Source organism: Sphaerodactylus townsendi, linkage group LG09 (assembly GCF_021028975.2).
Source record: "Sphaerodactylus townsendi isolate TG3544 linkage group LG09, MPM_Stown_v2.3, whole genome shotgun sequence".
Classification (NCBI taxonomy): domain Eukaryota; kingdom Metazoa; phylum Chordata; class Lepidosauria; order Squamata; family Sphaerodactylidae; genus Sphaerodactylus; species Sphaerodactylus townsendi.
This window is the reverse complement of record NC_059433.1, coordinates 15,534,849-15,547,208: the sequence shown is the minus strand read 5'-3', so window position 1 is coordinate 15,547,208 and position 12,360 is coordinate 15,534,849. Positions and strand designations below refer to the sequence as shown.

Sequence of the window (12,360 nt, the reverse complement as noted above, 5' to 3'; positions counted from 1 at the left end):
TGAACATCTGGAGGGCCATAGTTTGACAACCCCTGCTCCAAACTCTGCCGGCCTCACAACTGTATTTGTGGAGCACCTCTACCTGAGGATCTACTGCATTATATTCTATCTTGTTTTCTTTATTTAGAACCCAGAGTCAAATTTCTCAAAAGGCTGCTAATGGACTTAAACCATTTCTCAGACTCAATAAAATTGTCCTTTATGGAGGTCCTTTCTGATCCAACTATCATCTTCAGGATATCATTTTTGCTTTGGCAGCCAGTAAGATACAGGCCAGAAATACACCCAAAGAGAGAAATAACTCTCCTAATTAGTTCTTTTTATTTTCTTCTGTATAGATGTTTATATTCTTTAATCTGTAAATCTGCAATTATGTTATTTACTTTTATAGGCTTTACATGCTTTAAAGTGTAATGGCCTATAGCTATAAACAATATATTTTACTGCTATATCAACAGGTTTGGAGGGGAAGGTTACTTTTATTCTTACATACAATTATGAAACAGTTTAGTTTATTTGTAACTTGTGACATACTCTAGCTAGCGTAGGAACATTACAGGAATTTGTTGTTTTGCACATTTGTTCTTTTGTTTTTTTTGTTCTTTTACTGGGGTGATCTAAATTGAATTGGCCATAATAGGGCACCTATTATGATGCTAACCGCTGTTTTTAAATAGCTTTTAATGGTTTTTAGTATTATATTGTTGTTATCGATTTAATTAATTGTATATGTGAATGTTGTTCACCGCCCAGAGCCCCCAGGGGATGGGGCGGTTTATAAATCGAAACAATAAATAAATAAAAATAAAATAAAATAAATTCAGTGCCTCGCTGTTCTCCCACTGATTCGCCTTTCTTTGTATACTTGTTGGATCACGTAGATCACCTTGGGGGAGATCCTGGTCTCTGCATGTGGTTCCCATATCCCCTGTGCTTCTGTTCATGGGAATACATGATTGTGATCCAGAATGCATAATAGTTTCATTTTTGAGCTCAAACATTTGGAAATGTTTATTTCTTTATTTCTTTATTTCTTAGGCTTTTATACCGCCCCATCCCCGAACGGCCCCGGGCGGTGTACAACATATGGAAATAACAATATAAGACAGTTAAAACATTTAAAAGCAGCGATAAAAACGTAAAAATTAATTCTAATAATTATACAATAGATCTCAGTAAAATGAAAATATGAGTGGCGTCCAGCATTCTAGTTGTAAAATTCCCTCCCCCCAAAAGGGAGGGATGGCGAGTCTCATCGGATGACAAATGGCCCAGATGTCAAGGGCCAAAGGAGGGGGGGCACCATCAACGGCCGGTTCCTCCCAAGGCCCGGCGGAACAGCTCCGTCTTGCAGGCCCTGCGGGCGGAACTCGCCAAAAAATTCACTGATGACTCTTTTTATGTGCCTTGTGGGGGGACAGGACACTTTCCTGCAGATCTAATATTTAGCGATTTAGTAATGTTGCTTAACATGAGCAAGGTACAGTGGAACCTCGGTTTTCATTGCCTTCGGTTTTCATCAGTTTTTTCAGTGAAAAATTTGTCTCGGATTTCATCGATTTGCCTCGGTTTTCATCGATTTGCAGTAAGGTGCAGGGGTTTGTGGAGAAAAATCACCCGGACAAAGCTGTTGCAGGCCGTGTCTGCAACTGGTTTAATGACAATGTCTCGTCCCATTTCAGACAAATCTTAAAGAGGCGTCAGAAACAGACCTCTTTGGACAGCTTTCTGGTGTGACATTGGTCCACTGGCTCTGAAGCTGGTCCTAGTGTTATTGTTTGTTACTGTTTTCAGCATTAAACACTATGTTTATTCACCAAAAAAATGTGGTTTTGGTATGTTTTTTGGAGTGCCTGGAACGGATTAATTGGCTTTACATTGATTCCTATGGAAAAGTTTGCCTCGGTTTTAATCGGTTTCGGTTTTCATCGATTCTTTTCGGACGGCTTACCAACGAAAACCAAGGTTCCACTGTATAGCTGATTAATATGTATTAATGTCTGTTTCTCATTAATATTTCCATCAACTCTGTAAGAGAGGCGACTTTTCTTATTCCTAGAATTTAGCTAGAGAAGTGCACCTGGCATACAACAACTCTGCAGTGTAGTCCCATTATCCTCACATTGTGTTCATAGGGCTAAAGCGTGACGACTTATGACAATCCAGCTCCAGGACTTGCATGCAAATAATGGTCCTGTAGCCATTTGGAGAGAGGAAGTGGTAGAGAATGCTGCTGCAGCCAGATAAGGAAGGAAAGGATTATGGAGGGAGACTGCCCTGGTGTTTGGGTACTCTGTACATCTGGAATGCAGTGGCAAAATCAACTGCAGTGTTAGCTTGATTAACTAGTCCTTTTGGTTGCTTAAAATAGTAGCCAAGTACATTCTTTGAAGCAAGCCAAGTACATTCTTTGAAGCTGTACAATAAATCACAGGTGTCAAACTCGCAGCCCTCCAGATGTTATGGACTACAGTACCCATCATCCCCTGCCAGAATGATGCTGGCAGGGGATGATGGGAACTGTAGTCCATAACATCAGGAGGGCCGCGAGTTTTCGTTGGCTTGAGAGAGTAATGGAATAGAACTGCTATCTGAGCCTTTCAGAAATTGAGCAGGAGGTTCACAAGACCCCTGCAACCCCAGCATTGGCCTTTGTGCAATAGTAACTGCTTCCTCTGCTGTCCGCCACATCTCCTGTATTGGGCAGGAGAGTAATGGTCGTTTTAAATGCTATGATTTTTCACCCTCTTCCCATTCAGATTTCTGCATAACTTCTCTATTGTGCGACTTGCCTCTGCTTTTTCCTTGTGGGAGGAAAATAGGGACTTCAGTTTTTAAGAAGTGAATCAGTGTTCCCCAAATCCTCAAAAAGCTTGCTTGGGAATGGGGGAGGGAGGTGGAATAGATAATTTGAACTCCTGGAAAGACAAGGTTGTGCAGCTCTGAACGAGCCTCCTTCAGTACAGGTCTTCAGGAATTCAGCTGTGGCAAGTCCTGTTCCTTCCTCAGCATTACTGCTGCTTTGAAGAAGGATTGCTCAGCTGTTTCCAGAGACTGCAGCTTTCAAGGAACATAGTTCAGTTCTTCCAGCTAACAAATTCAGCTCTTTCTGTCCTTTTTCAGCCCTTCAGAGAAGTCTACCTTCAGTGTTTCTCAGTCAAACCCCTCTTGTTCTTTTAGCTAGCCCAGTCCTGCTTTAGACCACCTTTTGGTGTTATGGTGCTCATTCCAACAGCATACCCCATGAGCCTTTGCCAAATATGCAAATTACCACAAGCCTGTGCACATATCAGCTATCTGTTAGTCTGCTCTGGCATAAGGTCTATCAACATTTCTGTAGTCTACTAATCAGACCTAGGCCTAAAACTCTTTGGGTTTGTTTGTTTGTTTGTTTGTTTGCCAGTGCAAATCGCATTAGTGATGAAACTTATAAAGGTAAAACACGTAAGTCCTGTTTTGGCTTATAGTATGGCTGTATAATTTTTTATCACAATGGTAAAATGCTGAATTGCTTTTAAAGCGCAGAACTTGCGTTGTAGGAAAAAAATTGGTGATTGTTTCATGGTGCAACTGGTATATTTAGCTGACCTAGATTATGAGAAGTAATGGGATGGTAAGGCCTGCTGTTCTTATGTTTGTATAACCATGTATGTGTATTTGCTTTTATTCAAGCTTTTAGAGACCAGACTGATTTCAGAATCATCACCTGTTTGCAAGCCTGAACACGTTGCTAAAATCATCATTAAAGATTCTATAGTAAGTAAAAAGCTGCTTACGTCGATTAATGTGATCCATTAGTTTGTAGCAGTAAACCAGTTAGGTATGAAATACTGCTGTATCGATCATTTTTTCTTTAATTGAATACTGGAGTCTTTGCACCATAGTTTTAGTTCTTGGGGAAGGGGGGTGCAGTTAGGCAGCGTTAGTGTATAAAATGCCTTTGCAGGACATCGTGGGCAAAAATGTGTTCTTGTCTTCAGTGAACTGGCTATTTTAATAGTCAGTAGGGTGGAAGATGCAAGGCCAGGAAAGGCTTGATGGGGAAAAATGGAGTAAATAATCCATTTTCATTTTCCTCCTTTAGACTGGCAGTCTATGGCAGTTAGTCACAGTTGTTCTTCCCCTGAATGAATCGCATGTTTTGAAAGGTGGCTGGTTTTTATTGTGGTTTTATTGTGGGGAGGTTGATCTTGCTGTTCTTTAAGTGGTGCCTAGAAAATGCATTTTAGGTATAACGTGTGGGGACGGGCCAGAATGTCTATAAATTTTATTTGATCAAGAAATATGGAAATCCAAATGAACCAAAGATCCGAAGAATCAAAATGGAGCTTCTGTATAAGTGACTAGCAAGCCTGCATGTAAGCAATAGGTCAAAAGGAATGTTGGAAGCTTGCTAGTGATTATGCAGGCAAGCAAAGATAACATCTTTAAGGTCTTGTCACTAAAAGGCCAACGTGACAGCAGACATGTGCATTTTATGACTTTGTTTTGTTAGAAATGAATGTGATTAGTTAAATGGAAAAAGTGTTTTTCTATATAGTTAAATGAACACAGAAATGATAATGAGAGATTCACATGTATTAGTATTTCACTATAATTCTATTGTATTGGAATCAAAGGAATAATTGTTAGAATCATTTTGAAATGAAAAGGGAAGTTTTATGATCCTAAGGAATGCTGCATACCTTAAGGACAGATCTCTCTCTGGGAGAAAACTTAGGAAAACAGGTTTTTCTTGGAAACAAGAAAGACAGCAAGTTAGTTTTATGGCAGTCCTTTGCATATGGGTAGAGCTAATAGCATGCAGTGTTTGAGTAACAGAAGGAATGTGAATACGTAGAATAAGAGGCTGTCTTACTGTGACCAGGAGACAGATCTATCCAATGAGATTTTAAAGGTACATGCTTGTAGCATGTGAAAGGGGTATGAATTATAATACGTGAAACTTATGATGATGACTGTGTGACGTCTGAATTCTTGTATCTATAAAAACTAAGGTTCTTCCTATGCTGGGCGTATCTCTTTCGAGAGCCACCCAGGAGGGTTCACCTTCTGTAACTTTCTACATTCTGTGTCTATAAAATTGGTCCTTTGTATGAAGGGTGTGCCTCTTACCCTTAAGGGGACACCCTGGTCAGATACTTACGCTGTCCAGTAAACTTCTCTTCTGTTTCGAAACTGTTTCTTGGGTGTTTTCTAACTTTAAGTTTTTCTTAAACTAATTCAGCTGTGTAGGACCAGAGACGCGGTCCGGGCCCCACAAACGTATAGGTGTTAGATGCAATCTGCGTATTAAAAACAATCTGTGCATACAATATTACACCTCTTTTAAATGATACACTTAAAGTGACACAACCTTTGTGTGAAATATCATAATTAATCAGTGGTGTTTACAGGAAGCACAATGTCGGGAAGGATCCTGATGCACTATAGGTGCCCTGGCTCAAAGATGTGGCAAACGTTAAGCTGATGTTTGGCAAATTAATTGCAGCGTGCCTGTTGAATGATAGAAATGGCTCAATGTTATGCTCAACCCACAGGCCTGTTTCTTTTTTTCTTTTTACAGCGCTTTATTCTTTATAGGTTTAATGACAGCTTTTAATAACTGATTGCGCAACCAAGATTATTTCAGTGGTTACTAGACTAAAACTGTTTTAATGGTTCATAGCCTAGTTATGTAACTCTTGCCACATTTTGCAGTCAGACCTCAGTCTGTCTCAGCACTAGGCCAGCCTGCTCAGAAGGTAAATACACCGAACTACTAATTACTTGGCACTTCCATTTTTTAATGAACTAATCAAATTTTGCAGTTTCCTTTTCTTCCTCATTTCTGGGATATGTGCCTTTATCCTGTGTGTATCATAGAGGTGGAAGAGACCACAAGGGCCATCCAGTCTAACCCCCTGCCTTGCAGGAACATACAGTGAAAGCACTCTAAACAGATGGCCATCCAGACTTTGATTAAAAACCTCCAAAGAAGGAGACTACACTACCCTATAAGGCAACATATTTCACTGTCAATCAACCTTTACCATCAGGGAATTCTTCCTAATGTTTAGATGGAATCCCTTTTCTTGTAGTTTGAATCCATTATTCTGTGTCCTAGTCACTGGAGCAGCAGAAAGCAAGCTTGCTCTCTCTTCAACATGACATCCCTTCAACTATTTAAACATGGCTATTATGTCACCCCTTAACCTTCTCCTCTGCAGAATAAACATACCCAGCTCCCTAAGTCTGTCTTCACGGGGCATGGATTCCAGACTTTTTACCATTTTGGTTGCCCTCCTCTGGACACACTCCAGCTCGTCAAAATCTTGAGTTGTGGTGTCCAGAACTGGACACAGTGTTCCGGGGAGGTCTGACCAACACAGAATAGAGAGGCAGTATTACTTCCTTTGGTCTAGACTCCTATTGATGCAGCCCAGAATCAAATCGGCTTTCTTGGCTGCCACCACCTTGTTCACTCAAGTTCCGCTTGTGGTCTACTAAAGCTCCCAGATCTCTTTCATGTATGTACGCTTGTCCTGTCACTTTATGCCCTTTGGAGCTCCCTGAAAAAGGAAGTACCTAGTGGCAGAGGAAGTGTGCTCTGCAAAAGAGGACTGCCTCCACAACCAGTGCAAAGAGACAGAACAAACTCTTAGGAGCCCGTCTTTACACGTTTAACAAAAGCAAGAGAAATTTACAGAGCAGATATGAATAGGAGCAGAAGTTCTGGGTTATCCCCATTTCCCCCACCTTCAGCCAGTATGCCTCTCCTTCCTCAGTGTAACTCATAGGACAGCCGGACAAGGGAGGGAATGTTCCCATTTGAGCTTCATGTCTAAGTGAAGATTTGAATCTAGTTCTCTCCTTTGTCAATTAAAAGGTCTTTCAAGAAAATAGTGTAGGCTAATGTGGCTGAATAATAATTTGCTTTCAGTTACTGGGCACAGCTTTCCAAACCTGATCACTTCTAAATCCCTCTGATTTAAAATGGGGTAGTTTAAGCATGCTGTAATGGTGGCTAGCGCAGACGGAGCAGGTACACACCTAAGGTTCCTCAGGAGTTCCTATCAGCCTTAGCGTTAATGCCACCAGTTGTGACAGACTGCTGATTAAAGGTTAATTTTGAAGTGTAGTTCTGTCAAAGCAAAAGGAATGTAAGGAGTTAACTCAGAGCACCACCTGATTGGCTGGCTGGTACTGCAGCTGTTTAAAAGGCCAGAGGTGGGTGTTAGAGAGAGGGGGGGGAGGAGAGGAGGGAGTTTTGGTTCTCAGGAGGCTGGATAGCAGGATGGTGGTGAAGGCCCAGGATGGCCAAGCTAAATGTGAAACATGTGCCAAGGTCCGAAGGAAACATCATCACAAGGGCAATACTTAACTCACACGGAGGGTTTGTAGGGTTCTGAGGAGAAAGCACCTAGGTATGGGGCAGTAACGTCTCTGAGGGTGTGGGTTATTTCCTTAACAGAGTCAGGAGTGGGTTTCTAGATGGAATACCCCAGCCCAGAACCTGCTCTGGGAAGCCCAGTGTCTCTCAGTCCTTTTAAACTCTCTCTCATTTACAATCACAGATTCCATAAAGTTCTTACTACTCTCTTCCTGGACCCTCCAGCAGAGATGGGATCCAACCAGTTCTCACCACATGTCTAGAAGTGGTTACTAATTTTTTCTGAGTGCCGAGAAGGGGTTACTAAAGCAACCTCCCTGCCCAATAGGGACTGCAGGTGTGTGTGTGCGGCGCCACCACTGTTTGACTCCCACCACCATCGGAACCTGTTATTAAAATTTTTGGATTCCCACCACTGCCCTCCAGACCTGTAAGACTTTCGTGGCAGTAAGAGTAGTGCTGATAGGAACTCCCAAGGAACCTTAGGTATGTACCCGCTCGGTCTGCTCTAGCCACCGTTACACACGCCCTTAAGTGTTTATTTTTTACTGGACTGACAGTGATCTGAATAGAGCAGCATCGATTCTTAACTGGTGTTCTATCAGTCTTTCATTAAAACTCTTTTTCCCTTTGGGTAGCAGCCATCTGTCTTTTCTAGAAGAGGAGTAATGGTGACTACCGTGGCACTGTTATGCAAGAGCACCTGTGCTTCCATCAGCTAAGGCCGCTTAGCATCGCACACATCATTCAATAACCAACTGCTTTATTTTGCCCTACCCAGCAAGGAAAATTCAGCAGTTCCGTTGGTACTGATGGCCACATGTTGAACGTCTTAACCAGTGGAATGTCGCCAATGAGCTCTCTTGCTGAAGCTCTAGAGACGGTAAGGCTGGCATCAGATTTTACTTGAAGACCTCTTCAGGTCTATTTCATGTTTCTAGTGCTTCTTTGGAACATTCAGCTCTTTGGGAGCAGTACAATTAAGATTCATGTTGGTGAGTATGGACAATGAAATATCCCAGGTACAGGAAGGACCGGCTATTATATTCCATAATTTTACAGGATAAACCAGGGCCTCCCAGAAGTACTTTGCTTTTTTGTGAAGTTGGGAAGGCATTTAATTTGTCAGATTCATTGACCTCCTGTTTGATTTTTTCCCTCACATTTTTTTCCCAGCAAGCTCTTGCTTCAATTGGGGAGCAGAGGAATTAGTTTAGCCTTTTTCAGACGGTTATCATAGACATTGCTGTGTTTTGGCAAGGGCAGATCCATGCATTTATGTTTACTTCTACAAAACTGCCTAAAATTTGGGGTGTGGTTAGTGTGTCAAACTTGGATCTGGGAGACCCGGGTTCGAATTCGTACTCTACTGGAGAAGCTTCCCGGGCCAGTGACACACACTCAGATGCTTTCAGACTAACCTACTTTCCACAGCTCTATGAGGATAAAATGGAGAATAATGTGAGCCATTTTGAGTCTACCTTGGGAAGAAAGGCAGCTATAAATGAGAAGGAATCCATAATCTTCTGTTCCTTGTATTTTTGAGACCAAGGGGATGGGCAGCTGGCTTCCCCTCCTGAATAGGTCAGAGTACGTTTTGGACACCTTGTGGTAGACTTGTTTCTGCTGTTGAGAAAGCCACTGATCGCATGTGGAGTGTATTAAGAATATTAAGAATATTATGGCAAAAACATGTTGAGTAAGATGGCTGTTTTCTCCTCGCTTTCTCAACTTCTAGGTCCTTTGTATGGGCGTTTTTCGCATTATTGGCCAGTACTATATAGCAAGCTTTGACAGCATAGTTCGCCGCTGCATGATACAAAAGGAGAAATCTGAAAAAACGGACTGAATGTGAGCATTCCTTTTTTTAATTTGCTGCTAAATGAGACTCCCTCTCTGGCCTGAATAAGCCTCCTATGAATAGACGGTGAACATGAAAGGAGTGGATCCCCTGTGGTGAAAGAAGGAAATCAACGTGTAGCGCTAGAAAAGGAGGTTACGCAAAAGCGCTCACGAAGACAACTTCATTTTTTCCTCCCTGTGCTTTGAAGTAAGCAGATTGTTGCCTTAGAAATTAGCCTTTTGGAGAAGGAGACCTTTTGGAGAAGGAACCTCCTTGCTATCGAGTCCGGACCATCATTATTTACCCCTTTGTTAGCAGTGGTGAAGGATTGATTCAGTGGCATGATTCTGAGGGCTGATTCTGATTGGTTCTGTGACTTCCCCCATAACTGTCCCATCTCAGAGTTCATATGGAGGGTCAAGGTATTTGCCAGGGACATCAGTTCTGCATGTGAATTGTGATTGGTCAACTCGTAGTGGAAGAAGTAGCCAAGCTTGAGTCTTGGAACTGGCAATAAAAATGGTAATAAAACACAGTATGTGACTTTGATGCAGGGATGCTTTTTAAATGAGCATTCTTCCCCTCACAATCTGAGGTGTTAACAAAATTTGAATGAAAGGACAGTGCCATTTCATAGAACAAGCGTTTGAATTGCCCTTAAGAATGCAGTCTTGGAGATTTTTGGGTTTCCTCCTGCCAAGTCTTTAGGCTCTTGTCTAACACTGAATATTTTGACTAATCTTTCCCACTCCTGATGGTATCGAGTAACTTTTGTGAAGTATTTCTCATGTTATGTTAACCAAGCACTGTATTATGTAATACATGGAAATCCTTGATGGCAGACCTTTACCTGTATGATCCTAAGTTCTCAGTGAAGGACCAATGAAGTATACTTTTCGCAATTATATGACTTAAAGGGAAATGAAGGACCTTCTCTTCACTGAGCAATTTTAGGAGAGCATCTCTGTCCATGATAAAGGAAATCCAATTTAAGCAAGGCAGTTACGAGTGTTTTGTAAATGTTTTCATGATCTGTAACTTCATGTTTGTCTCTCAGCTGTGTTTAGAGAAGGGGCTTTTATGCTGCTGTAATTCAGACTTTAGAAATAAAAACGAGCCAGTCAAATACTAGATTTTCCTGCAATTATATGTAGCTCAAGGAAGTGCTAGGGTCCTTCTTTGGTGGCAGCATAACTTTCAAAACGGTCCTTTCTGTATTAATCCCTCAGATGTCAGTTTCACTAATCACATTACACTCTGGCCTTCTAATACGCCAGAGATGCTATCATGTACTTTACCTTCTGTGCAAGTAAAGGCTGGATCTTATTTGGGTCCAGATATCATATACCCCCCCAGTGCCCAGTTCATAATGAGAATTCCTGCTGTACCTTGACATTAGTTAAGTGCCTATGATGAATCTTTCTCGCAACAGCCGCAACTTTTATGTTTATTTAGTAGAGAGACAGGTTTAAAAATTGGAGGCCCTCTTTCAGTGTTTTCTTCAAAAACGAAAAAAAAAGGAAAAGTTGTTGAATTCTAAAATTTATTTTAAAAGATGTCATTTGGAGAAAAACCTTTGAGACCTGATCATTCCCACCAACTTCAATGAGTAAATCTTCCAAATACTATTAGACGGCCAATTATGCACAGCGTGTTTGCTGCATGGTGGTATCAATTTATCGATCTATTGGATTCCCACTGCAACATTTTTCTTGAATGAAAGTATTTCCCCTACTTTCACTTTCCACTCACTGTGTGGCAAGCAAATCCACTTACATCATGATTTTAATTTTGCCTCCCACCACTCCCTCCCACTGCTTTGCATGCTTCCCCCTCCGCCTCTTCCCTGTTCCCTGTTGCCAACTACTTCCTGCTCCTTGTCCTGCTGTACCATTTCTATGGTTCATGGCCTCCCCGCTCCTGCATATCTTTAGATGTTTTTAAAAATTAAATAACCATATTGATAGACCGATAAATTGATACTCATTCTAAAAAAATGTAAAAATAAGACTTGTCTATCAGTCCTGCACTTTGTTCCTGCATTTTATCAACAAACTGAGATGCCTCCAGCCTTGTAGTTTTATACACAAGCATCAGTGATTCAAGACCACACCGGGAAAAGTCTGTCAGTCTTGAAGCTTGGGTTTACAGCACACCGTGAGAGGGATGATTATCAACCTGGAGAGCTGAGCAAATGGCAGTTCACATTGTCCTTTTGCGGTTTTGCAGTTTGCACATGGCCATTGCTCCCCCCCCCCCTCGCTTCCCACTGTAAAAGACAATCCGTGTTCGAGCGAAGTGCGCGGATGCCATATTCAAGTCTTTTCTTTACTAGTTCAATTTTTATATCGATCTATTGATATATCAACCTGCTTGATTAAAGATAAAAATTAAAGGTTATATTAAAAAATAAAGCACACGTGGGCAATAGAGAACCCGCAAACTGTCGACTCACCTGGACGCAAGCAAAAAGCCAGCCGATGGGTAATACCTGCCCCACTACAAACAGGGTGGTGGGTAATGAGGCCCAACATGCACCAAAACAAAGGCTCCCTGGCCAGTTCTCATTGAAGTCGTGGGACCCTTGCCATGCATAATTGACCGATGTTTAGATTCATAGAGCTGGTTCAGTTTACCTTGTTAATCAGAGATGCTGAGTGGCCATGTTCACTTCTGGGTTCTTGTTCCCAAGTATTGGTTTTCGGAATGCTGCGTAAACAAACCCGTATGTCGCCAACTTTAATTGCATGTGCTTGAGCTGCTCTGGCGCTTTGAGAGACTCTATTTGGCCTTTTTGATGTGTGCCTGCTTTCATCTAAAGGGCACAGGCACTGAAAGTTCTCCATGTAAACAGCTGCATGATTCAGAAGCACTTGGAAGAACTGCATTGGAATCAGTAGCTTTGCATGCATTCCTTAGAACGTTTTAATGAGAAGAACTGAGGTAGAGTTTGCTTTGTCTGCTATGTTGAACTTGGTTCATGCATATACTTGGAATGGTTTTCTGCAGCTCTCAACTATTTTAATTCGCTGACAAATTAACTGGATCAGATTCTGAAACACTTGGGAGCAAGTCAGAAATTATACACTCATATTTCTCAACATACATAAAATGCAATATACACAATTCTCAATAGACTCCCTCG

The 12,360-nt window shown here is 41.6% G+C and overlaps 1 protein-coding gene across 1 annotated transcript in view; it reads left to right on the top strand.

The window, feature by feature from the left end:
- KDSR (3-ketodihydrosphingosine reductase) overlaps window positions 1–10,757 on the top strand; it is a 39,782-nt gene extending 29,025 nt beyond the window's left edge. Inside the window, exons 8-10 of the mRNA XM_048507943.1 lie at window positions 3,673–3,756; window positions 8,154–8,255; window positions 9,111–10,757. Coding sequence (XP_048363900.1) covers window positions 3,673–3,756; window positions 8,154–8,255; window positions 9,111–9,221 — 297 coding nt within the window. The 3' untranslated portion in view covers window positions 9,222–10,757. The remainder of the gene's footprint in view (window positions 1–3,672; window positions 3,757–8,153; window positions 8,256–9,110) is intronic.
- Window positions 10,758–12,360: the final 1,603 nt, after the last annotated feature.